The 27,408-nt window shown below is 37.8% G+C and overlaps 1 protein-coding gene across 2 annotated transcripts in view; it reads right to left on the bottom strand.

The window, feature by feature from the left end:
• Positions 1 to 25,704, bottom strand: part of RPAP3 (RNA polymerase II associated protein 3) — a 44,355-nt gene extending 18,651 nt beyond the window's left edge. For both annotated transcript variants that reach the window (XM_005570657.5, XM_005570655.5), the window contains exons 1-10: positions 25,648 to 25,704; positions 21,725 to 21,883; positions 20,493 to 20,633; positions 16,608 to 16,730; positions 15,271 to 15,398; positions 9,465 to 9,586; positions 8,086 to 8,156; positions 6,833 to 6,958; positions 5,734 to 5,861; positions 547 to 668 (exon numbers count right to left, since the gene is read on the bottom strand). In XM_005570657.5, the coding sequence (XP_005570714.3) occupies positions 547 to 668; positions 5,734 to 5,861; positions 6,833 to 6,958; positions 8,086 to 8,156; positions 9,465 to 9,586; positions 15,271 to 15,398; positions 16,608 to 16,730; positions 20,493 to 20,633; positions 21,725 to 21,877 (1,114 nt within the window). In that variant the 5' untranslated portion in view covers positions 21,878 to 21,883; positions 25,648 to 25,704. The remainder of the gene's footprint in view (positions 1 to 546; positions 669 to 5,733; positions 5,862 to 6,832; positions 6,959 to 8,085; positions 8,157 to 9,464; positions 9,587 to 15,270; positions 15,399 to 16,607; positions 16,731 to 20,492; positions 20,634 to 21,724; positions 21,884 to 25,647) is intronic.
• Positions 25,705 to 27,408: the final 1,704 nt, after the last annotated feature.

Genomic DNA, 27,408 nt, shown 5'->3' on the forward strand with positions numbered 1-27,408 from the left:
GTTACATATGCCCAAGAGCTTTTCCCTTTCCTTCCACTAATTACCTGATAATTCCAGTATCCACCTTCCTAAACCTTTTCTAATAAAATTACTGCCTTAACGCCAGGACAAGGAGACAGATTTGAGTTTTGATTCCTGTTTCTTTGGGAGTCAACCTTCAATATAAATAAAGCCTTTTCTCAAAAACCTGGTGTCACAGTATTGGCTTCAAGCACATCACGCAGTGAGTCCCTTTCGCTCAACAACACTGATTCCCTTCCTTTTCATTCTTGTCTTTTTATTGCTTTTTCCATTTTCACCTATAATTAAAATTTTTCATTAATGCTGGCTGGCAATTAGCCAGAATGTATGCTACTAAACAAAAGATAATCTGGTACACTGCAGAAGCTGCATTCCTCCAAATCTATTCATGATCTAAACTGTGGAAAGAAAACATAACTCCCTAAGTTCAATATCTTTGAACCACGGGTAAGTTACATGAATCTCTGCTTCTAAAACTTGGGCACTCATCAGGATGACTGAGTGCCAGCTGTTATAAAGTCTTACCTTGTTTTGCCTCATTTAGCTTTCCCAAAAATGTTCTTGCAGTTCCTCTTCTGGCAAAAGCTTTAGAATATGAGCCATCTAATAAAATGGCTTGTGTGCAGTCTTTTTCAGCTTCTTCGTATCTATTGAACATGATAAAATTACTGACTGGAAAAAAGGCAGCTTATGGAAAAATGTCATATAAACTAAGTTTCTAATTTTAAAAGCTTGTATATAATTTAAATCACTAACTCCTAAATCTGTGTTTGAAGTGGAGAACTACTTTATAAATTTTTTATTCTCACCAAATCTTAGAATCATTTGGTGAGGAGGGAGAAGGTACCAGATTGAGGGAATGTTAGGAGAGTCTGCTGGAGCAATGGAATAATAATGCAAAAGTATGACTAGGGCAGACAAAAGAATACCACTGCTGGCAGCCTACCTCCTCTCCAAGTCTCAATAAGCACAGGTACTACATTAGAATTTTAACTGGCATTACTTTTCTAATAAAACTTTATTAACATTTACCCACAGTAAACTTCCCATACTCACAGAAAAACCAAAAAATGAGAACTTGCTATGTATGTGATAGTATATCATCTAATACTTTGCATAAATACTACTCAGCCATGCAACCAGAAATCAATTCAGACTTACAGATTTACTCATTACTGCTCTACAATAACAAAGTGCTTAAGAAGAGCTCAAAAAACACCCCCCCCCAAAAAAACCCAACAACAAAAATACCTGAGACATTCCCATATATTAACATGGCATTAATGAATTATTGTTAATTTCTTAGGAGTGCTAATGGTTGTCGTTATGCATAAAATATCCTTTCTTTAGCAATAAAACGTCATGATTTGCTTTACAATAATTCAGGGGGAAAATGCTGAAACAAATATGACCCAAAAAAGTATGGCCTGATAGAATTAGATGATGGACACGTGGTGTTTATTATACTACTTTTGTATAAGTTTGAAAAGTTTCATATTTAAAAAAAAAAAAAAAAAAAAAACTCCTGTAATTGCATTCTCCCCAAGGCCTAAATGGATGTCATCTTCCCCTCAAAACAAGATCTCATATGAACAAAATCAGAATTTCGAATGAACTTAAACATCTCTGATTTATTTAACTCACTTTCCAGCAAGAGATAAAGAACGTATCTGTGTTCATGCCCTTATCAATGTATTTTCTACTTGTCTGATTATATCATTCAAGATACCCGCATGGCCCCCACACTTTTCAGGATAAAGTCAAACTGCTTTGGAGCATAAAGTCAGGGGCCTGCCTGAGTATCTAGCCTTCTCTCTGCCACTGTCCCCTGCAGTAACAGCCATAATATGAACTACTCACCCTTTCCAGGTTGAGGTACCATCAACCTGCCTACTCCCATGTCTTTGAACCTGCACTAGAACACTTGACCTGTTTCCTGTTTTTTCACCTCACTAACTCATATTACTCGTTTAGATCTCAGTTTGGTTTGAGCAATTCAAGATGCTTTCCATGAATTCCCCTGCCTGGACTCAGTCTATGCCAGTATTCTTCCCACCCTGAACTTCCATAGCATGTGTCCTTCATAGCATTATCTTAGCATATTTTCACAAATATTGGTCTCCTTTTCTGTCGCTCCCTGCAAACTTCGGGTTTCTTAAAAACAACTATACATTAGTATACTTAATACCTTCCACAGCGCCTAACAGAACACCTGATACATTTTAGCGCAATAAATGTTTGCTGAATAAGTAAATCAAAAAATTTCCAACACTCAAATTCAAAGAAAATTTAGAAGATAAACGTTTAGGAAACCATTTTAATTGCATATTTAATTTCATGTTCTATTGTACAGCTGAAGAAAACCCAGCAATTTTTCTTAAAGTCTGAAGTTGCCAGAGGTAGATGCTTTTTCTTTGAAAATAGACTCATGTAAGTCCTTTAAAATTGTTAAATGTCTCCCGTGCACTCCATTTGTAAACTGAATTTAGAAAAATCCAATCAACAAATATCTTTTAGGTGGTTGGAAAAAAAGACAAACTAATCAAAAATAGAATAAAAATGGTGAGTGCAAAAAACCATCATCTCTGCCTAGCTCCTTAGCCATGATTCCTTCTGATTTTCCGTTAGGTCCACTTGTCCTAAGTCTACTCTAGCTCTAGTGTCAATGCCATCCCTAATCACCATTAAGTGAACCCTCTACTAAATCAAGTCTTAATCTGGTTCCAGTTCCAGCAACCAAGATTCCACCTTATTTTTGTGACCAACTCTCAACTCTGTTTCCCAAATCTAATATCTAATACTATTGGGTTGTTTTCTTCTTATCCTATCTCTAAATCTATGCTTTACTCACTCTAAGAATAGGACCCAGATTTGTTCTTGGCCAGTCCTCTTCAAGGACTACAATGTAGGCCCAAACTTCAGTCCTTATTTGTGATTATCTTACTTCTTCAGCCTTTCTGAACCTAACCATCTACCTACCTACATTCCACAATTTGCCAGCTCACAGATACTCCATTACTGTAACTCAAGGATGTCTTGCTCATCTCCGGATGCAATCTACTAATGTAGACTATCACCTCCAGAAACCACATTCTCTAGGAATCCTCGTTGGCCTAACTAGGTGAATTCCTTCTTACTCCCTACTGCTACCCCACATACTAGTAGGTAAGACTGACTATACTGCTGGTTCTCATTAGCTCTAATTTGACACCGTTTGTAGAACCTCAAGCTATAGGACGGTTACCTAAACTAGGAGTAGTCCAAGATTGAAATGTTGCTTTTTTATGTTCCTCACAGAGTCCATAATACATAACAATCTCCACGCACAGAAAAAAATTCTGATATTAACTGTGAATCTAAAAGATAAACTAGAAAAAGATACAAATAAGAGTCATAAAGTTCTTTTAATTTAAAGTATACTCTGCTAACTTGGTATAATATAATATATTCCACTAATATGATTATAAACTAAAGCAATAAAACTAATACAATAGATATCTTATAAATGCATATATAATCTCTCACCTATAAAAAGGTATTACTCTTAGCATTAATCAAACCAACGGACTCAGGCTTTACAATTTTTAAACCAATGCACAATTCTTCCATAGCAAAAATCAAAATTTTCATAAGCTAGCAAGAGAAGCAATGATCTTTACTCTGACTAGTCAACAAAAGAATCTATCTCTAATGATATCTATTGCTTTAAATGAGGTTAAATATATAATCAAAATTTATTTCTATGACAGGAGCTCCTAACCTGAGACTCTCTGGGGGATGTGAAAACTTGTTTAGGAAAAAAACTGTATCACTATTTTCACTAAACTTTAAATAAAATTTAGCTTTCTTTCAAATACAAATGCAAACAACAGTACCTATCACTTTGTCACCAATAAAAATCAGACATTTTGGCCAGGCGTGGTGGCTCATGCCTATAATCCCAGCACTCTGGGAGGCCGAGGCATGCGGATCACCTGAGGTCAGGAGTTCAAGACCAGCCTGGCCAACATGGTAAAACCCCGTCTCTACTAAAAATACAAAAATTAGCCAGGCATCATGGCGCACGCCTGTAGTCCCAGCTACTCAGGAAGTTGAAGCAGGAGAATTACTTGAACCCGGGAAGTGGAGGTTGCAGTGAGCCGAAATTACGCCACTGCACTCCAGCCTGGGTGACAGAGTGGGACTCTGTCTCAAAAAAAAAAAAGTAAAAATCAGATATTTCCGTATCGCATTACAACTGTTACTGGTATCTCAAAATATTGCTTATGCTCACCACTATTCAGAATTACAGTAAAAATGTAACCTGTTGCTTACTTGCATGTGATTGCAGTGTCTGGTTCATAGATACTCTTGTGACAAGGCTGGCAACCATTGGGCAACTCTCCCCTAGTAGTTATTCAGAAGCCAAAGAGCTAAGGCATGTGTTATCACATTGGAAATCTAATCATCTGCATTGCTTCAGGTATTCCCTGTCCACACTTGTTTGTTGATTAATAAGTGGAAGATGTGTCGGGGATCATCCCAAAATTTAGTGTCCTTATTGAAACCTTACAATCATGTCTTTAAAATTTTTTTAACATTAACTTGTCTGTATTTTAAATGTAGTTTCAAATACGGTACAACGTGATTGCAAATAAGCAGCAGGTTAAATTTCTACTGTAATTCTGAAGAGTGGTGAGCATAAAACACAGCACTTGCCTGTATTTTAAATGTAGTTTCTCATTTTGAGGTGTGTTAATAAAAAAGCACATATACTACTATATCACAATTTTTAATATTTTCAAAACTATATTTTGATATAATTGGTTTCCTTTGTAATCCTAATTGCATAGCTAAGCATTTAAAAATATTCTGAGAAGCGTTCAACATACAGCTAAAGGATCAGCAGTTTCAAAGACAGCAGTTCCCTTTTGTTTTACATGTATGTATATACAACACTTCCAGATAAGACTTTGCCCAAAGGGCTCTGAAGTTAAAAATAATTTTTAAATCAAGATTCAGAATACTATATATAAAGTAACTAGAGAAAAACTGGTAAACTGTGTAATGCCAGACTTAAAAGTGGGAAAATATATATATATATATATATATATATATATTTCTTTTTTTTTTTTTTTTGAGAGTCTTGCTTAGTCACCCAGGCTGGAGTGCGGTGGCGCGATCTCGGCTCACTGCAAGCTCTGCCTCCCAGGTTCATGACATTCTCCTGCCTCAGCCTCCCGAGTAGCTGGGACTACAGATGCCCGCCACTACGCCCAGCTAATTTTTTTGTATTTTTAGTAGAGACGGGGTTTCACCACGTTAGCCAGGATGGTCTCGATCTCCTGACCTCGTGATCTGCCCGTCTCGGCCTGCCAAAGTGCTGGGATTACAGGCGTGAGCCACCGCGCCCAGCCAAAAGTGGGAAAATATTAACAAGAACATCTACTGAATATACACCTTGTGCCTGGAACTATATATACCACAGGTACATAAACACACACATACACATACACACATACACATACACACTATTTTTCCCCTCTCATTTCACTTTAATTTAAATGCTCAAAAATATATCAATTACATTTTAATTTACTTAAATTTACCAAAAATTGGCATGTAAGCTAACCTAACATGCCATAATTGGTATGTTAGGTAACTTATGGTAAAAATTTACCAATTTATTGTAAATTTTTATCCTGAAAAGCACTAAAATTAACCAATACTTACTTCTGAATCTTCAGATAGGCCATAGCTCTGTTAGCTGGAAGAAGGGCATTAGCACCATCTGCTGCTATCCCTCGAGTATAGCATTCAATTGCTCTTTCATATTTCCCCTCTTTGAAAAATCCATTCCCCTGTTATTTTGTAGAGAAATATGGAGAATAAAAAAAATGCAAAAAAATTAAATTAATTCAAATCTTATGAAACACTGCAAGGATATTCACCAACAGTATTTCAGGAAAGAATATTGTTAAAAATCTGGCCCTTGAGACATGTTTTAGAATCTGCTGGTTTGGGTTGTTTCTTTTTTAATGGCATTATTGTTCTTTCAGTACTAAAAACAAAAAACATGTATACTACTATATTACTTTGCAGCATTCACTATTATTCTATTAATTACATATTACGCAAAGCTTAAATTTAAAAACCTATTTTAACAAAGGTCCAAATAATATACTTCCTTAAGTTACATTAGAAGCTGTACAAAAGAATTTCATAACTCAAATAAATTTTGTGAAAGAACACAGTACCAGAATCATAAAGCCCACTCTTCAATAACTTTAATATGCCCAAATATAAGATAAATTCAACTGTATTGGAATTTGTATACCTGATTTCACTATAACATTTACTTATATAATCAGAGTCAAATATCACAATCAATAATCATTTCATACGTATTTATTATGAATCTTCTGTGGGTCCAGGAAAGGCTATAAATAAATGAAACCTCCTCAACTCACGATTAATAGAGGAATTTCAATCAGAAACAGTTCAGTGTGAATTAATGAAAAAAGTACATTATAAGAATGGATTGTAATTAACTTCTATGTTAAATTTATAACTATGTATATGTAAATATATAAAACATTCAAAAGTAGTTTCCAAACTTAAGTGTTTCCATAGTTACTTTTTAAATTTATGTATAAAGTCATCAATTACCCAAATTTTGAATTAGTAGGTCCCAGAGGCTTTAGTGTATTTAATTTCCAATTCCTACTCAAGCAAAACTTTAATATTAGAGAAAAAATTTAACTGATATACAAGAAATAAATCAACACTCAGCAAAATATATACATTCTATGTTGGATTAGCTTTGGATTACCCGATCTTTCTCTGAAATGGCCTGCTGCTTATTCTGTTGTGCTTCAATTTGCTTTCGCTCTCCTTCTGTTGACTTAACCACTATGTCAGCTTCCTCTGGATATGAGTTTTCTTTGGATGCTAAAGCCTAGGAGACATAGCAGTCAGCTAAAATAAAACAAGTAATACAAGATGCATATACATTTGACCTTAAAACATAAATACCTCAAATATATTAGAATTTCTGCCACATTTTAAATAATCGAAATAACATTTTCTACTCTAATTCAAAATCTTTCTACTTATTAAAGTAAAAAGTAAAATAAGTATATAATAAATTTAACGTGCTTCTCATTTCAATTAAAATTAGTATCAAACACCACATACTGCCTGTTCTGACTTATAAGTGGGAGGTAAACATTGGGTACACATGGAACGGAAACAATGCACACTACAGACTACCTGTTGAGGAGAGAAACACTGGGGGTGGGGAGGGGACGGGAAGAAAAACTACCTATTGGGTACTATGCTCACTATCTAGGAGAAGGAATCATTCACACCCCAAACCTCAGTTTCATACAATATGCCCATGTAAAAAGCCTTCATATATACCTTTTGAATCTAAAATAGTAGTTGAAATTATTTTAAATAAATAAATAAGTAGCATCCATTAAAAGTAGTTGCTCATTTATTCAACAAATATTTATTGAATTTCTATACTGGCCAGGCACTGTTTTAGGAGCTGTTTTCAGACCTAACAGTTCATTACATCTACATTACCAAACTTCTCAAATTCAATACTCACAGTCATTATTTGATCTAACACAAAATTTTAAAAATATATAATAGAGTTCACAACTACAATCAAGTTAACATATTTACCAGCAGATCTTACGTGCAATAGTAATGGTAATATTTAAAAGCACACTTTCCCCAATCACTGTCATTTTTCTCTCAATGTTTCAATCAGTGCATAAGCCAAAAAGGAAGAAAATCAGTGGGATAAAAAAACAATAATTCTGTCATCTGGGAAAGAGTAAAGCAGCAGTAGTTCTAAAGATCTCAGGCAACTTTTAGAACAATTAAGGGTCTTTAAATACCATTACACTCCCTCTGGCTTGCAAATTCATTTAGTAAAACTCTATGGTACAAATAATTAAAATCAGAAAATCTCAATATTAAGAAATCCATAGTACAAAATACATGCAAAAAGCTTTACTTCTTCAAATAAAAGTTATAAGTAATACACTTAAAATTTAAATAACTATAGTTTACCTGATTGATTTTCCTGAGTTCATTTGTTGCTTCAAAGTTATTTGGTTCCAGTTCTAATACTCTTTCATAATCTAAGAGAAGATTTAAAAATTTCTAAAGATCAGTAATATTTAAAAACTTGTATAAAACAATCTTTTGTTGCCTGTGACAATTAGGCAACTGTCCTACAGCAAAATAAAAGAGAAACAAAGAAATACTATCATTAGGCCACTGAACTTTCTTTTTTTGAGACATTCTCACTCTGTTGCCCAGGCTGAGTGCAGTGGCGCAATCTTGGCTCACTGCAACCTCCAGCTCCCAAGTTCCAGTGACTCTGTACCTCAACCTCCTGAGTAGCTGGGACTACAGGCACACACCACCAAGCTCAGTTAATTTTTGTATTTTTAGTAGAGACAGGTTTTCTCCACGTTGGCCAGGTTAGTCTCAAACTCCTGGCCTCAAGCAGTCTTCCCATCTTGGCCTCCGAGACTGCTAGGATTACAGGTGTAAGCCACTGTGTCCAGCCAAGCCACTGAACTTTCTTCTTCTCCCCCAGGGCAGACAAAATCCTATGACAAACCATCTTCCACCAGCCCCAGGAAGGATACCTGCTATCATAAGTTGTACATCATAAAACCAAGAAGCAGGCCAGGCACGGTGGCTCACTCCTGTAATCCCAGCACTTTGGGAGGCCGAGGTGGGAAGATCACCTGAAGTCAGGAGTCAAGACCAGCCTGGCCAACATGGCGAAACCCTGTCTCTACTAAAACTACAAAAATTAGCCGGGCATGGTGGTAGGCACCTGTAATCCCAGCTACTTGGAAGGCTGAGGCAGGGAGAATCACTTGAACCCAGGAGGCAGAGGTTGCAGTGAGCCAAGATCACACCATTGCACTCCAGCCTGGGCGAAAAAGCGAGACTCTGTCTCAAAAAAAAAAAAAAAAAAAAAAACCCTAAGCAGCAGCAAAATCCAATTAAATATCAGCTTTATTCAGATTTTGTGATTTACAATACACAAACCTATTTTATGGAATATAGAAGGCTTAGAATTTATAAGTGAACAAAAATGTGTTATGAGCTTTAAACACACTACCTCTTGCCTCACAAAAGCCAAGAAGACATTTTAATGCCTATTTTACAGATGAGAAACTGAAAGTCAGAGAAGATACTGGTTACATAGCTAGTACTTAGTAACATGAAAATTTGAACCAAATTCTGATTGGTGGCAAATAACACATTCTTTCTTAAAAAATCAAGATATCTTTTCAGTTCCAAAAATGACCTTTGTTCAAATACAGAAAGTTCTCTAAAGGTAGTAACTGTGATTACTCAGTATTCTCTACATAGCATCTGTTAGATAACACTGTTAAAGAATTTTTTAGATAATGACTAGAAAATACCTTTTTTGGCCTCTTCTAATTTTTGCAAAGCAAATCGAGCAGCACCTCGTCTGGAATAAGCCTTTGTATAACTTCTATTCAAGGCAATGGCTAAATTACAATCAGACTCAGCAACAGCAAATCTGCAATTTAAAAACATTAAAACAAATAAAGTTAACAAAACTAATTTGCTAAACCAAAACTTCAAAATTTGCTTCTGAAATCCTTGAAAAGGGAATTTACTTGCCCACTGAAGGCATTTTTCCCACCTCCTTTTAGTTAACTAAGCATAATAAAAGCAATACTGCCATTCCTCAAAGATACTGTGGGTTTGATTCTAGACCACCACAACAAATGTCACAATAAAGCTAGTCACACAAATTTTTTGGTTTTCCAGTGCATACAAAAGTTTTATTTACACTATACTGCAATCTAGTAAGCGTGCAAAAGCTTTATGTCTAAATAACAATGTATATACCTTGATTAAAAAATACTTTATTGGCCGGGCGTGGTGGCTCAAGCCTGTAATCCCAGCACTTTGGGAGGCCGAGACGGGCGGATCACGAGGTCAGGAGATCGAGACCATCCTGGCTAATATGGTGAAACCCCGTCTCTACTAAAAATACAAAAAACTAGCCGGGCGAGGTGGTGGGCGCCTGTAGTCCCAGCTACTCGGGAGGCTGAGGCAGGAGAATGGCGTAAACCCGGGAGGCGGAGCTTGCAGTGAGCTGAGATCCGGCCACTGCACTCCAGCCTGGGCGACAAAGCGAGACTCCGTCTCAAAAAAAAAAAAAAAAAAAAAAAAAATACTTTATTGCTAAAAAATGCTAATAATTATCTGAGTCTTCAGTGAATATTTATCTTTGTGCTGTTGGAGGATCTTGCCTTGATGTTGATGGCTACTGACTGATCAGGGTGGTGAAGGTAGCATGTGATGCTGTTTGATAGCATTTACATAATAGAACTTCTTTTAATATTGGAGTCAATCCTCTCAAACTCTGCCACTTTATCAACTAAGTTTATATAATGTTCTAAATCTTCTGTTCTCCTTTCAAAAACATTCACAGCACCTTCACCTAGACTAGATTCTCTCTCAAGAAACCACTTTCTGTGCTCATCCATAAGAAGCAACTGATCATCCATTCAAGTTTGAACACAAGATTGCAGCAATTCAGTCACATCTTCCTCCACTAAAATCTTGAACCTCTCAAAGTCATCCATAAGAGTTGAAATCAACTTCTTCCAAACTCCTGTTAACACTGACATTTTGACCTCCTCTCATGAATTACGGACACTTTTAATGGCACCTAAAATAGCTGATCCTTTCCAGGTTTCAATCTACTTTGCCCAGATCCACTAGAGGAATCACAATCTATGACAGCTACAGCCTATGAAATGTATTTCTTAAATAACAAGACTTGAAAGTTGAAATGACTCTTCGATCTATGGGCTGCAGAACGGATATTGTGTTAGGAGGCATGAAAACAACATTCATCTCCTTGTACATCTTCATCAGAGATCTTGGGTGAGTAGGTGCATTGTCAATACACTACTTTGAAATAAATCTTTTTTTCTAAGCAGTAGGTCTCAATAGCAGGCTTAAAATGTTCAGTAAACCAGTTCATAAACAGATGTGCTGTCATCCAGACTTTGTTGTTGTATTTATAAAGCACAGGCAGAGTAGATTTAGCATAATTCCTAAGGGCCCTAGGACTTTTGGAATGGTAAATGAGCACTGTCTTCAACTTAAAGTCACCAGTTGCATTAGCCTCTAACAAGAGAATCAGACTGTCCTTTGAAGCCAGGCATTCCCTCTAGCTGTGAAAGCCCAAATGGCACTGTCTTCTAACAGAAGGCTGTTTAGTCAACACTGAAAATGTGTTGTTTAACATAGTCACCTTCATCAATTAATTACCTTAGCTAGATCTTCTGGATAACTTTCTGCAGGTTCTCCATCAGCACCTGCTGCTTCACTTTCCACTTTTGTTTAAGCTTCTTTCCTCAAACTTCATAAATCAACTTCTGCTAGCTTTCAACTTTTCTTCTGCAGCTTTCTCACCTCTCTCAGCCTTCACTAAACTGAAGAGCGCTAGGGCCTTGCACTAGATTAGACTTAGGATCAGGGGAATGTTGCGGCTGATTTGATCTTCTATACAGACCAATAAAACTTTCTCCCTATCAACAAAAAGCTTCTTTTGCTTTTAATTATTTGTGTTCATTGGAGTAGCCCTTTTAATTTCCTTCAAGAACTTTTCCTTTGCATTCACATCTTGGCTAACTGGCACAAGAGGCCTAGCTTTCAGTCAGTCTTTGCTTTCGACATGCCTTCCTAAGTTTAATCATTTCCAGCTCTTCCAATTTAAAGTGAGAGATCTGCGAGTCTTCTTTCACTTGAATACTTAACATGCCACTGTAGGGTTTTGTTTGTTTGTTTGTTTGTTTTGAGATGGAGTCTTACTCTCTCGCCCAGGCTAGAGTGCAGTGGCATGATCTCAACTCATTGCAACCTCCGCCTCCTGGGCTCAAGCGATTCTCGTGCCTCACCCTCTCAAGTAGCTGGGATTATAGGTATGCGCCACGACGCCTGGCTAAATTTTTATATTTTTAGTAGAGACAGGGTTTCATCATGTTGGCCAGGCTGGTCTCCAACTCCTGACCTCAAGTGATGCCGCCCACCTCAGCCTCCCAAAGTGCTGGGATTACAGGTGTGAGCCACCGTGCCTGGCCTCACTGTAGGGTTATTAACTGGCCTAATTTCAATACTGTTGTGTCTCAGGGAATAGGGAGGCCCAAGGAGAAGGAGAGAGATTGGGTTGTGGGGGCGGCTGGTCAATGAAGCAGACAGGATGCACAACAACATATGGGTGTGCTTGATGGCTCCCCAAAACAATTACAATAGAAACGTCAAAGATCCCTGATCAGAGATCACCATAACAGATACAATAATAATAAAAGAAATCTGAAATACTGCAACAATTACCAAAACGTGACACACAGATACAAAGTAAACACATGTTGTTGGACATACGGCACCAATAGAGTTGCTTGACTTCCCTGATACAAGGTTGCCACAAACTTTCATTTTGTAAAAACAGTATCTGTGGATGCAATAAAGCGACACACAATAAAACAAGGTATGCCTATAATTCCTAATGGTGAAACATTAGTAGCATTCCCTTTAGTGCAAGAAACAAGAATGCCCATTATCACTGCTTTTTCTTGGTATTACATAGATGTCTTCACCAAAGCAGTTCCACAAGAAAGAAACACAAAGACTAGAAACAAGGAAAAAAGCCTGAAATTATTCTCAGATGATATGATGGTCCTAAAAGAAAACTCAAAACAATCTAGAGACACTGCTAGAATATTAAAAGTTTAGTAAGGTGACTACGACAGACCAACAAGAAACAAACAAACAAAACATCTAACAAAGACCTACCAGACACAGATGCAAAAAAATTGTAAGACTGTTTTCAAAGACATTAATGACAATATAAGTGGAGATATTTCACATTCACCTATAATAAAGTACAAAAACACACAATATGATTCTCTCCAGACTGATTTATAAATCTAATGCAATTCTAATCAAAATCTCAACAGGATATTTTAAGGAATTTGGGAAGATAATTCTAAAAGTTACATTGATGAGTAAAAGTCCAAGAATACCCAAAACATTCCTGAATAATAAAAGGTAGCAGAATATTCAGTATACCAAATATTAAGACTTACAATCATAATGCTATAATAATTAAAGATAGTGTGGAACGGATGTAAGGACAGGCAATAGACCAGTGTAAAGAACAGAGAGATGAGAAAGCGATCTAGGCAAACATGACATATGACAATAGTAGCATAGCAGATCCACAGGAGAAAGCAGGGCTATTCCAAAACTAGAGCTGGAAAAACCTTCAGCATATGTGAAAATGCCTAAATGTGAAATTAAATCTTAAAAATGTTTAGAAGAAAGTAGAGGAGACTATTATGAACTCAAGCAGCAAACTATTTTTTTCAACAAATCATTTTATAAAGTCCTAATCTTTTTTAAAAAAGCAATAAGTTGAACTATATTAAAATTGAATGTTTATATTCATTAAAATTCCATAAAGAAGATAAGCTACAAATTGAGAGAAGAGAGTTATTATGAAAAAGACCAAAAGATTAGTATCCAGAATAAAGAACTCTCAAAATAAATAGAAAAAGCCCTAAAAAAAAAATGGCCAAACACCAAATAGGCATTTCACAGGGAAAAAAAAAAAAAAGTGGAAAATATATAAGATGCTTAACCTTACCAACAGTTGAGAAATGAAAACCTTACTAATAGTTGAGAAGTGCAAAATGGCATTTCAAAGACACAATGAAACGCCATTTTACACCCACTAGATTGACAACAATTAAGAAGCCCAACTATATCAGTGTTGGTAAGGGTAAGAAACAGGCATTATTATACACTGCTAATGAGACTGTAAACTCATCCATTTACCTTTGTAACAACTGTGTAACAACAAACTACCTTTGTCATCATCCTGTGAAGCTGAACATCTACACATTTTATGACCCAACACCAAGAAACATATACAAAAATGTTCACAGCATTGCTGAAATAAGGAAGGAAAGGACAGAAGGTGGGCAATAGAAAGAGGGACAGGAGGAGGGAAGAAAGAGTGGGAGGGAGAGAGAGAAAAACAAAGGAAGAAAGGAACGAACCAACAATCCAGCAACACAAGAATAGACACATAATGGTATATTTCTAAAAAGAAATTATCCTTTGTAACAGTTACAATCAGAGCTCTAGAACTATATGCATCAAAACAAGAATGAATCATAAAAATATAATACAGAAATAGGTGAGCCACAGAAAACTACACACAGTATGATATACTTTTAAAGCTCAAAAATAAGCAAGATTACACCATATATTATTTACCAACATATACATATATAATAAACCGTTTTTAAATCAAAAGAATGACAAATATATAATTCAAGATAGTGGTTAACTGGGAGGGAGGCAACGGACAGGATACAGAAAGGAGCATCAAGGCAACTTCAAAAATAATGGTAATGTTCTGGTTCTTAAGTTGAGAGGGGTGTTTATATAGGCTTATTTTAAATTATTCTCTGTAATTTATGTATATGATACATATATTGCAGATATCAAATTTTATAAAATGTAAATATTTCCCTAATTCTTTAGAAGATTAATATCATGAGTTTCAAAGACATAAAAATATGCTATTTAAATAGTAAAAACTCAGATACCAATAAAATTTGGATTTCCAAATAATTAAAACAGTAAGAATGTCTTCCTTGATGGTGTTTATCTTTTTAAAAAACCCCTTTGATAGGCTGGTTACCTGCATATGACAAGACAATACCACATTTATATTCTTCCACATTATTTATTTTAAAAGTCAGTATGACTTAATGACAAACAAATGTTGAAACATATCTTAAGTTTTCCATAATAAATGTTCTCTAGATTAAATAGCGGATAAATAGCTTTTCAAAATAATGGGATACTGATTTCTAAAAATATCCAACTAACTTTTTTAGCTTTGTGAATTAGATAAGAACACTATTACTGAATTTTTAGAGGAATACCTCAGTAAAGTGAGCCATGGGAACAAGGTTTTAGCACCAGATGTTTAAAATGGCTTAAGCAAAATAATTCAATAAAAAGGAGTGAGCTATAAGAATTTACAGTTGAAAAGAAAACGCGATACATTCACAATCTGTCCTCCACACCTTATTCCAGAAGTTTTTTTAATAAGTCTCCATATATACATAAGACATTCACATTCACACACGTTACAGAAGTCCTTACTTTTTCAGTCTAAAATACGCTGATGCTCTGTTCGTTGGCAACACGGGATTATATGGATCGGCACCCATGCCTTTTGTGTAGCAGTCAATTGCTTCATCATATTTTCCTTGTTTGAAGTATTTATTGCCCTGAAAAAAAAGAAAATTATATAAAATGACCCTTTTTACAAATTCTGAAATTCATTACAGTTGACCCTTGAACAACCTACCCATGAAGGGCATGGGTCCACTTAAATGTGGATTTTTTTCAATAAAAGTCTACATCAAGTGTGCCTGCCTCCCCTTCCAACTATTCTACCTCTTCGGCCTCTGCCACCCCTGAGAGAGCAAGACCAACTCCTCCTCTTCCCCATCCTCAGCCTACTCAATGTGAAGATGACAAGGATGGAGACTTTTAAATGATCCACTTCTACATAGTGAAATATATTTACATAAATAAATACACATTCTCTTCCTTAAAATGTTCTAATAACATTTTCTTTTCTCTAGCTTACTTTTTTGTAATACAGTATATAATACATATAACACATAAAATTTGTGCTAATCAACTATTTGTGTTATCCATACTGCTTCCGGTCAACAGTAAGCTATTAGTAGTTAAGTTTTTGGGGGGGTCACAAGTTATATGCAGATTTTTTACTGCATGAGGCACTGACCCCACACTGTTCAAGGGTAACTGTATATGGTCATTGTATGGGCACAACCCAAGAGCCCAGGCAGAAAAATGAGTAAAATACCTAGCATTATATTCCTTATTGACAATGCCAACCTACAGAAATGTAACCAAAAAAAAGCATCAAGAGTTTAATCTGAAAAGAGTTCTACCTTTGTGAAAGTAATACAGCTGGTTTTATAATAATGAGGCATCCCTCAGGGAGATACTGAACATTCCAAAAAGTAACCAAAGATAGCCTTTGATACCTGAGAGTGGAATATAATATTTATGCCAAGAATCACACACTAATTTCAAGTTACTTCAACCTACTACTAAAAACACTGGACAACTCCAGGTACAGTCTAAGCATTTTACATAAAACAGTTCACTTACTACTCCTAAAAACCCATTGAGGTTGGTAATATTATTATCATTTTACAGAAGAGATAACTGAAGTTCAGAAGTTTAAAGAACTTATCGAGATTTGAACCCAGGTAATCTGGCTCCAGAGCATGTACTCCTAACCAATATGTTACACTGCCTCCAGAGAGGGATGTAGCCAATAACAACAGAGAGTTTAAACACCTACTAAAACTGTGCTCAAGAAACTTTAGGGTCCACATGATTTTCAACATCTCCTGCTTACCTGAAAAAAAAAAAAAAAACACCTAACTAATTAGTACCTTTTCTTTTAAAACAAGAGCCTTTTGTGAATCTACATGAATCCCATCTTCTTCCGACTCTGATTCTTGAGACAGAGACTCATGGGTACTATCGTCTTTGTCAAGCTCATCAAGGATACTGTCCTAAAACCAAAAGGAGGAAAACAGTGGTCATAATTATATGATTGGGGGAAAAAAAAAAAAAAAAGACATACTAAAAAAATACACTCAAATGAATGTAAATTGTTACAATCTAAGGACCTACAGGCTTACAAAGCAACCCAAATCTCTCATTGTTAAGATTATATCCAGAGAAAAAGATGCCTTTGTTTAGAAAACCAAGATGCAAACCAAGAATCTGACTACGAACTCATAAAGCTAACTGTACAAATCATCCCTAAATCACAAACTATTAGCAGTTAGGTATTATGGTTTAAAGGAAGTTTGCAAATAGCCCTAAACTAATATAATTAGCACCCATTAGCAGAGAAAGGCTTTTAAAAAATTTTTTTTCTTCCTTATTTTAAAACAAAAAACTGCTATTTTAAAACTGCTATTTTAAAACAAACAAAAGAGCACATTAACTCCTAATCTTCACAATAACCTATGAGGAAGGTATAATTACCCATGTTTTCCACTTGAGGGAACTGAAATGCAGAAGTTAGTTAACTCATTCAAGGTCACTCAGCTAGTAAGTGACCAAGTCTACTTCCTCCAAGAGCTCTCAATCGGTATGTTATACTGTCTCTGAGGGTATTCCAAAATATAGCTGCCTCTACCAAAGGAAAAATAAAAAATGTGCTAGTCCCATGATTCTCAATCTCTTTTGACTCACACTACTTTCATGGTAATAAATAATTTCATAGACTGCCACCAGAATTTTTCTCTTATTTTTAATATGATAAAACAATGATTTTTAGTAAGATTTTATTTTTATTTTTATTTTTGAGACAGCATCTGGCTCTGTTGCCTAGGCTGGAGTGCAGTAGTGTGATGTGAGTTTACTGCAACTTCCAACTCCCAGGCTCCAGCCATCCTCCCACCTCGCTCTCCCAAGTAACTGGGACTACAGGCGTGCACCACCATGTGCAGCTAGTTTTTTATTTTTTGTAGAGATGGGCTTTTGCCACATTGGCCAGGCTGGTCTGGATCCTAAGCCCAAGCACTCTGCCCGCCTCAGCCTCCCAAAGTGTTGGGATTACAGGCGTGAGCCACCAGGACGACCATTAGAGTTCATTAAAGCACTTTTAAACACAAACTTTAATTATTATGTAAACAAAATCCTTTTTGCATTCAAACACTATTTTAAAGTTATTTACATAAGAGAAAAACAAATTGCTTATAAAAATAAAAAAACTATGCATAGTTTCATTAAATGAACATTGAAACATGGATTAAAATTTAGCTATGTGTTTTAGCAAGAAGATTCTAGAAATACCACCAGCCTACCAACATTGTAGCCAGGATTATCCAACCCTGCTATGCTGACATGTATAGAAAACTAACAGTAGCAGAACACTAAAGCAGCTGCTCAGATCTGAACTAGAAAGAAATGGGAATTAAACAACTATATCTTGTATAGAGACACTAAAATGACAATTGCAAGTTATGCAGTACAATCTTGATGGCATTGTCCACATACAGCAGGAGCTCAATCAGTATCTGCTGAATGAGTAAATGCCTGTGTAGAAAACACCTCTATAAGAAATCATCTGAGATGATGTCTTTCAGGAAAGGACATTATAAGAAGACACCAGCTGATGAAAAGGAACAGGCTATAACAAAAAGTCACACACACAAAAAAATGAAGACAGTCTACATGACACTTGAGAATAAATTCTATTTTCAGAAAGTATTTCCAACAGTGATAAATTCAAGACCCAAAATTTTACTTCTCCTTTATTGGGACAATCCTGAAGCAGATGGCAAACTAAATAAAATCCCCAGCTCTCTCTTAATTAGCCTTAGTTTTATTAAGAAAAATACCACACAAATAATTTGGAAAACTGTTTGACAGTATTTTCTAAAGCTAGATGTATTTATAAACTATGCCCCAGCAAATCCTCTCTAGGGTGCTTATATCCATCAAAAGACAAGTACAAGAATGTTCACAGCAGGTTCATTCATCATAGCCCCAAACCACCAACAATACAAAAGTATTATCAATAGAAGAACGGACACAAATTAAGACATCCACACAATGGAATTCTGGTCAGCAATGAAAAAGAACTGCTGCTACTCACAATATGGATCTCAAATAATGATAGCGAAAGAAGCCAAACTTAATGCATACTGTATAATACATTTATATGAAATTCCAAAACTGTATACAGTATGAGAGGTGAGAACAGTGGCTAATTTTGAGAGGTCATCTACTGAAAGTAAGGCCTCTGCAAGGCTGGAAATGTTCTTTTTGTTTTTGTTTTTTTGAGACAGAGTTGCCCAGGCTAGAGTGCAGTGGTGTGCTCTTGGCTCACCGCAACCTCTGCCTCCCGGGTTCAAGCCATTCTCATGCCTCAGCCTCCCAGAATGTTCTATATCTTGATCCGAACAGTGGTTTCACAGGTGTACACTTGAGTAAAAATTCAGGAAGATGTACACTTAAGATTTTTGGACTTTATGTACATTATACCTTAGTAAAAATGTCAAACAGAAAAATGCAGAGAAAATAAACAGAGAAATCAGACAGTGGTTACTTCTGGGAGTAGAAGGGAGAAAACAACATGGGATCAGAAAGGAGCACACCAGTAGCTTCAAAGATATTGGAAAAATTCTCTTTAAGTTAGATAGTAGGCTCATGTATTCATTTTATTACTATGTTTTAGAACATATATCTCTACATATTCTTTGGTATGAATCAAATATTACATAATAAACACTTGTTTAAAAACTAAAGAGGAATATATATTCCAAATTCATCAGCTGGTTATCACATCCCCTAACACACATACCCCTAACCAAATCAACCCTTAAAGTAGATCGGAGTGCAGAATAGGGCTGGCCAACAGGTTCTCTTTCACAGGCTGACACGACAGTGGCTGCTTGAAACACTGGTAAAGGGTTGTAAGGCAGAGCACTGGTGGTGATTCTCCAAGTATGTTGTGTATCACATGTGGGAGATGGGAGGACACACATCTGCTATCCCAGTCTAGAAGGGTAAAGAAGCCCAACTTCCTAGGATCAAGATAGGCCTATGTTTATTGTTACGCAGCCCCAGTCCTAAGACTAGACACAAAGGCATTCTCTTTTAACAGATTACTGCAGGTCCTTCAGTTTACAACAAAGACATCTGCACAGTCATTCTTTTCTGGGAGTATCTTAGAATTCTGGCTGTTTAGGGGTTAGAGAAGGTGGCGAAGAGGGGAGCAGTACGACTATAAAGGGATGGCACAAAGGGAATCTTTGTGGTGGTGCCATATATCTGCATCTTAATTGCGGTTGGGTTATCCAAACCTACACGTGGGATAAAATAACATAGAACCATACACACACTATACCAATGTCAATTCCTAGTTTTGATACTGTATACTACAGCTAAGAAACATGTAACCACCAGAGGAAACTGGATGAAGAGTACACTGGATAAATAAATAATAATAAGTAAATAAATAGTAATTTTTGTAAAAAAAAATAATAATAAGTAAATAAATAGTAATTTTTGTAAAAAAAAAAAAAAAGAATAAAATCCTGGCTGTTTTAGCCACAATTCGCTGAAAGAGGATTGCAGGAAAAAAAATTATCTCATTAAAGAGCTATGTAATTAAATGTTTATTCCACATAAAATCATGTATAAGAGAAAGACACAGGCCATAACCCTACATTCTTCTTCACTTAACCCATGACTACCAGCTAACTCCCAGAAACTTTCACTCAAATATTAAGAAGCAAACGACTAGATTAACTTACCACATCAAGTTTTGCCCATGCCTCATAATCATAAGATTTTATCCTGTTTTTTGTGTTTTCCTCTTTGGTTTTTTTGGAAGGCTCTTTAGCTTTGCCTTTCTTCTTTTTCCTAAAATTCCCATTTCGAATAGGAGGTAAATTCTGAGGAGGGAAAAAAAAAAACACACAAAGTTATCAGTATTATGCTCTGTTATTCTTTGTATAACTAGCTATGTTTAAAATTCTCACTATATTATATTTTCTTATAAGCATTAATTTTAAAGTGTTTAAAAAGACCAATTTACCACCTTCACTTATAATAATTATGCTTGAAAAGTTTAATTCATACTTTGAGTGTTACACATTGTTCAATCACAAGAAAAAAGTATTACCTAGAAATTCTAATTATACCTTTAATTTGCAATCCTAAATTCAAACTTCAAAAACGACCTATCTTCAGCCTTAGTACGATGAACCAGCAGTAGTGCAAACGCAAACTGAACTGCCTCCATATTATGTACGGTATGAAAAACCCAGCCATATTTAAATGCACTGTCTTAAAACTTTTGGTTGAACCTACGTACTATCTGCATTTTTATGACAATATGGTATGTTAATGTATCATCAGTATATAACTACACATATTTTTATACACACACCCCTCTATATATTTTATGATGTTAGTCATTTATTTACCTCTAAGTATTATCACATGATCATCCTTTCGGTAACTAGTCACTAAGCCTTAAAATATAGTAATATATTTAATTATTACAAAGACTTTTTGAAAAGCAGAATTTCTAAAAACATTGACGGTGAGCCGGGCACAGTGGCTCACGCCTGTAATCCCAGCACTTCGGGAGGCTGAGGTGGGCGGATCACTTGAGGTCAAGAGATTAAGACCATCCTGGCCAACATGACGAAACCCTGTCTCTACTAAAAAAAAAAATACAAAAAGTAGCTGGGCATGGTGATGCGCACCTGTAGTCCCAGTTACTCAGGAGGCTGAGGCAGGAGAATTGCCTGAACCCGAGAGGTGGAGGTTGCAGTGAGCCGAGATCGCGCCACTGCACTCCAGTCTGGTGACAGAGCAAGACTCCATTGCAAAGAAAAAAACAAATAAAAAGAAAAAACAAATTGACAGTGAAGCAAATCACTTCAATTTCAGTATTTTCACAAAACATTTTTAAAAGTTATGCTTTATTTTTATAAAAACAGTTTTGGTGGATCTTAATTAGGAATTCTTAATTTACCTCTTCAGGAACACCATTCTGTCTTCTTAGTTCCATATCCTTTTGTTTAATGTCTTTTTCCCAGTTTTCTAAATCCCTCATAAAGTCTTGTAATTCTTCCGCATTTTGTTTCACTTGTAGTTGTAATTCGATTGCTTTATTTGCTGAAGTCATTATGGCCTGCAGAGTTTTGAACAACCAACCTCTGATAAGAATAGGCCTATTTGGTTTATTTTTCTGAAAGCTAGCTAATTATTTTTTACCACTTCATAAGTGGCCAAGATACCTGGACAGAAGAGAGCCAACTGATGCTGAACAAAAAAAATTCAATATAATATTTTAAAAATAAATCAGTTGCTGAATAAACAAATGAAAAATAGACAAGTTTGAGCATCCTTGAAAGGCAACATTAAAGAAAGGTAATTGGGAGAAAAATCACTGAAATTATCTAGCAGCCTGTGGTAGCAGACAGGCTGCTCATCTCTGGAGTTGAGCAATTACCTCCTTTATTTCTTTTTCTTTCAACATTTAACTTCTTCTATGTGAAAGGCCCTGAATCAAGATTTAGGGATGCAAAAACAAGAGGTCCCTTGTGTAGCAGAGAAGAAAAAAATATATAAAGTACCAGTAACAAAATACGTTAGGCAGGGTTTCTCAACCTTGGGACCACTGACATTTTGGGCCAAAAAAGTTGTTGTAAGAGTGATGTCCTGTGCACTGTAGGATGGTTGGCAACGTTTCTGTCCTCTACCAACTAGGTGCCAGGATCATCCCTTCCCCTCACGGACTGTGACAACGAAGAATCCCAGACACTGCCAAATGTTTCCTGAGAGGTAAAAATAACCCCTGGTTGAGAACCCTGTGTGAGAGGTACATACAGATGCTACGGAACTGACTGCAAAAAAATAGGCATGGATCAGATGGCAGGGTGGTAGAGTCAAGGAAGGAGTCCCCAGAGGTGTTGGAACTTAGCTGGATTTCAAAGGGGCCCACCAAGTGACTAACAGGGAGGAGAGGGCAGGCAGAGTGAGGAATTATAAGGGAGAATGAAGAAAGAGAAGATTAAAGAGGTGGACATGGGACAGACTTGAAATGGCAGGCCATGAGGTATAACCTATATTCTGAAAATTATATGAAAATATCAAGGTAGTAAAATAAAAAGAACCTGATGACTGATCAGACTGAGGTGTTGGAGAACAAAGAAAGACTCAAACAGAGGCCTAGATTTCTGGCTTCGGAGCCTGGTAAGATTACTGATGCCATTTTGAGTCAAGAAATACAATGCTAAAAGGAAAAGAGGCGTCAGTTGGAGAGCAAACAGAAAGTCAGATTATTTGTTTGGGATATGCTGAATTTGTTTGGGATATGCTAATGGGGCGAGGAGATATTCCATAGGTAGCTATATAGGATTAGAGATAAATGCCGGTGTCACTAGCATAAAGGTAGAAGCTAGAATCAAGGATGTGGCCATGTTTAACCATTGTGACAACTGGGAATGGAGTGAACCTGGAGAACACTAAACGGAGGAAGAGATGCCAAGGAAGAAAAAAGTAGGCAGTAGCACCTAGACAGCTGGGACGAAAACCTAGAGTGTACTGTCACAGAAGACAAAAAATGAGTTCAAGAAAGTGAGAGAGGTTAGCAGTGCCAAATGGCACGGAGAATACATAGAGGGAAAGAAAGTGCATTATGTTTAGTCATATAAAGACTATTCAGAGGGCCGGGCGCGGTGGCTCAAGCCTGTAATCCCAGCACTTTGGGAGGCCGAGACGGGCGGATCACGAGGTCAGGAGATCGAGACCATCCTGGCTAACACAGTGAAACCCTGTCTCTACTAAAAATACAAAAACTTAGCCGGGCGAGGTGGCAGGCGCCTGTAGTCCCAGCTACTCGGGAGGCTGAGGCAGGAGAATGGCGTGAACCCGGGAGGCGGAGCTTGCAGTGAGCTGAGATCCGGCCACTGCACTCCAGCCTGGGTGACAGAGCGAGACTCCGTCTCAAAAAAAAAAAAAAAAAAAAAAGACTATTCAGAGTTGCTGGGGTTTTTTTGTTTTGTTTTTGTTTTTTTAAGACAGAGTTGGCCGGTCGCGGTGGCTCAAGCCTGTAATCCCAGCACTTTGGGAGGCCGAGACGGGTGGATCACGAGGTCAGGAGATCGAGACCATCCTGGCTAACACAGTGAAACCCCGTCTCTACTAAAAAATACAAAAAAACTAGCCGGGCGAGGTGGCGGGCGCCTGTAGTCCCAGCTACTCGGGAGGCTGAGGCAGGAGAATGGCCTGAACCCGGGAGGCGGAGCTTGCAGTGAGCTGAGATCCGGCCACTGCACTCCAGCAAGGGGGACAGAGTGAGACTCCGTCTCAAAAAAAAAAAAAAAAAAAAAAAAAGACAGTCTCCCTCTGTCACTGAGGCTGGAGTGCAGTGGCACGAACTCAGCTCACTGCAACCTCCACCTCCTAGGTTCAAATGATTCTCCTGCCTCAGCCTCCCGAGTAGCTGGGATTACAGGTGCAGGCCACCACACCCGGCCAATTTTTGTATTTTTTTTCAGTAAAGACGGGGTTTTACCATGTTGGCCAGGCTGGTCTGGAACTCATGACCTCAAGTGATCCGCCCATCTCAGCCTTCCAAAGTGCTGGGATTACAGGCGTGAGACACCACGCCTGACCTCTATTCAGAGTTTCATTGAGATTTTTTTTAAAGGGCGGAAGGCCAACCGCTGTGGCTCATGCCTGTAATCCCGGCACTTTGGGAGGCAAAGGTTGGGGGGCGGGGGAATAGCTTGTGCTCAAGAGTTCGAGATCAGCCTGGGCAACACTTCGAGATCCCCGTCTCTACCAAAAATATAAAAATCAGCCAGGTGTGGTGGCGGGTGCCTATAGTTCCAGCTACTCAGGAGGCTGAGGTGGGAGGATCGAAAGATGGAGGCTACAGTGGACGGCGATGGCCTCAGAGCACTCCAGCCTTGGACAAAAAAAAAAAAAAAAAAGGAGGGGGGAATGAAATGAGTTAAGCAAATGAAATTAGAGTACATTTGCCTTTGATAATGTAAGACTTGTTCTTGAGCACAGTCTGGGGGAAGAGGAACAAAGTAAAAGATACAGGAAAAAGGATGAGTGATGGGGCAAAGTCTCCAAAAAGGTGGAAGAAGATTCAAAGCTTGAGGGAGAGGGGAGAGAAGGTGGGAGGGAGGTAGACGGAATTAGAAAAATATTTGTTTAGGACAGTGAAAAATACCTCACTAAGAAGGGACAGCTGCAGATGCAGATAGGTCTTCTGACCCGTAGCCTCAACAACTAAATTAGGTTTAAGCTTCTTTCAGGCAGTGTCCATGTTGGATCATACATGTACATCTCATTCAAAACCAAAACTGGTACAACGCTTTGTCGGGGACTCAAATAAATGAATAAAAGCGCAACAAGTCAGTCAGATACTGACGGGTGCTAGATGCTTTTCCATTTCACCCATCACCGCTGCTGCTCGAGCAGGCCCAAAAACTCTCCCAGGGACCCTGCGATGGGGCAGGGGTGCGAGCCAGCAATCAGAAACTTCCAGCGCTTGGGGTATCACTTTCACACGCGCTGTCCGGGCGAACGCCGCACACCCACGCCGCAAGGGGGCGGGTCCCACCGCCGTCTTTGCGGGAGGGCGGCTCTGCCTTCCCGAGCACTGCAAATCGCCCAATACCCCGGGCAGCAGGGTGGAGGGTCCGTCCGCAAAGCAGAGCGCGTAGGCCCGTGTTGCCAGGGCGAGCCCCTCCGGGAACGCGCACCCCGGGACGCCGCTACCCTGGACACCGACGCGCCGCCTCAACGTACACCTCCACCGCTAGCCCTAGCCCGCTCCGCCTCACCGCTACCCATAACCGCTACCTCTCCTCCCACCGGCCACCCCAAGGATTTCCTACGCTGCTCCGGGCAGCGAGGACCGCAACGCCCGCTCACCTGACCAGGCCGTAACCCGCCGCACTGCAGCCCCGTCAGCCCCGCAGCGACTCACGCAGAGCCCCGCCTCCTGCGCTTTCCCACAAGTCCCCGCGGCCTCGCCCCGCCCCCTTTAGCCTGGGCTTGAGCGCGCGCAGGAAGTAAGCTTCGTGACTTCCTTCTCAGGATGGAACCAGCTTGGCGGCTTGAGGGTATGTAAAAGCAATATCTGAGCCTTCTGCCTCCTTCCAATATGACTAAACTTAATAGGGGATAACCCAAAAACTGCAGGATCATCCTGATTTTCTGATCTCCAAAACAATAAAACCTTGACTATTTCGTTGGACTCCCTTCAAACAGTTTAAACTCTAATATTTACCTTGCTAATGTCTAACGATTTGTCTGACCTTTGTGAGTATAACCATGTGAGAAAGTTACTGTTTTTCCACCATGAACAGACTACTGTCAACTGGTAATCCTGGTAATTTTAGGGTATTTTTGTTTTTCTTGAAGTACTGGTATTTGGCAAACTAGTCCTTCCGTCTAACTCCCTTGCATCTTTTGCAAGTAAACTCCTTTTCTGAGTGAATCTATCTCTGAGTCTGTCTTTGACATGTGCCAGTGTTACACTCTGTCTTTAGATATGCCCTGACTTATCAGAGAAAAAAGAACGAAACTTTTAACACTTTTTGCTTCTGCTTCCCGTGTGAGGGAGTCATCCTTGCAATGACAACTCTTAAACGAAAGCAAAACAAAAATAACTGCAGAAGTCCACAAAAGCAAACACAAACTAATGAAACTTTTCATTTAAAACAGGACTGTAACCTCAAATATTATTCTCAAAATCCAGATCGGTGGTTCTCAGTCTTGACTGAACTTTGGAATCACTTAGGGAGTGTATATATATATACATGTGAGTGTGTGTGTGTGTGTATATATATATACTGATTCCTGGTCCTATCCCAGAGATTCTGATGTAACTAGTCTTGAGTGAAGCCAATCAGAATTTTTTAAAGCATAGGATACAGCTGTGCATTTGAAGCTGGAAGCCACTAACCCAGGTGCTAATCAATGAAGAACTAGGCTGGGGTCCTTTCTTACAAGGTCATATCATTAGCACATCCTTCCCATTGTTTAATTATTGGTATCTTTGTATTTTAAAATCATGGTAGTCAAATCATTAAGTGTACATCAAAATATTTACTAATAAAATTATTCTTTGGTTGTATTAGGGAGATAGAGAACTTTTTAAGAATTTTTTTGTTAAGTATTTAAAAACAAATATTGATTGATTGGTGTTTTTAACAAAAGCAACCACATTTGGTTTATTAATTCTGGCAGAGTTGATTGAGATGAGAGATAAGGGAGCTAGCTGGCTACTCTGGTAAAACCTCATAGACCCTTAGGTGACCCCTCTTTTCTCTCTCTCTTTTTCTCACTCAAACCACATAATAATCAGAGGTAGCTTAATGAATATAGAGTCAAAGTGAGAAAAGTTAATCAAATGGTTTTGATGGTCATCATCACCTAATTCTGAGGCTCTTGCTGTCCCACAAAACCTGTGCCTGCAATGGCAGCCTTCTCTGCTGTGAGCTCAGACCTAGGCCACCTTAAGGTCTTTCCTAGATTCCATGCAGACCTCCCCACTTCTATTGGCAGTTATCTTCAAATGGATTTCAACAAAATGTATAAATCATGCCTTTCTTTTATGTCTCTTTTATTCATCTACTCCAGTCATCTCAGTTGAACTTACCATTAATACCTGAATAGTTATTTTCAAAG

The sequence above is a fragment of the Macaca fascicularis genome, chromosome 11 (assembly GCF_037993035.2).
Source record: "Macaca fascicularis isolate 582-1 chromosome 11, T2T-MFA8v1.1".
Lineage (NCBI taxonomy): Eukaryota > Metazoa > Chordata > Mammalia > Primates > Cercopithecidae > Macaca > Macaca fascicularis.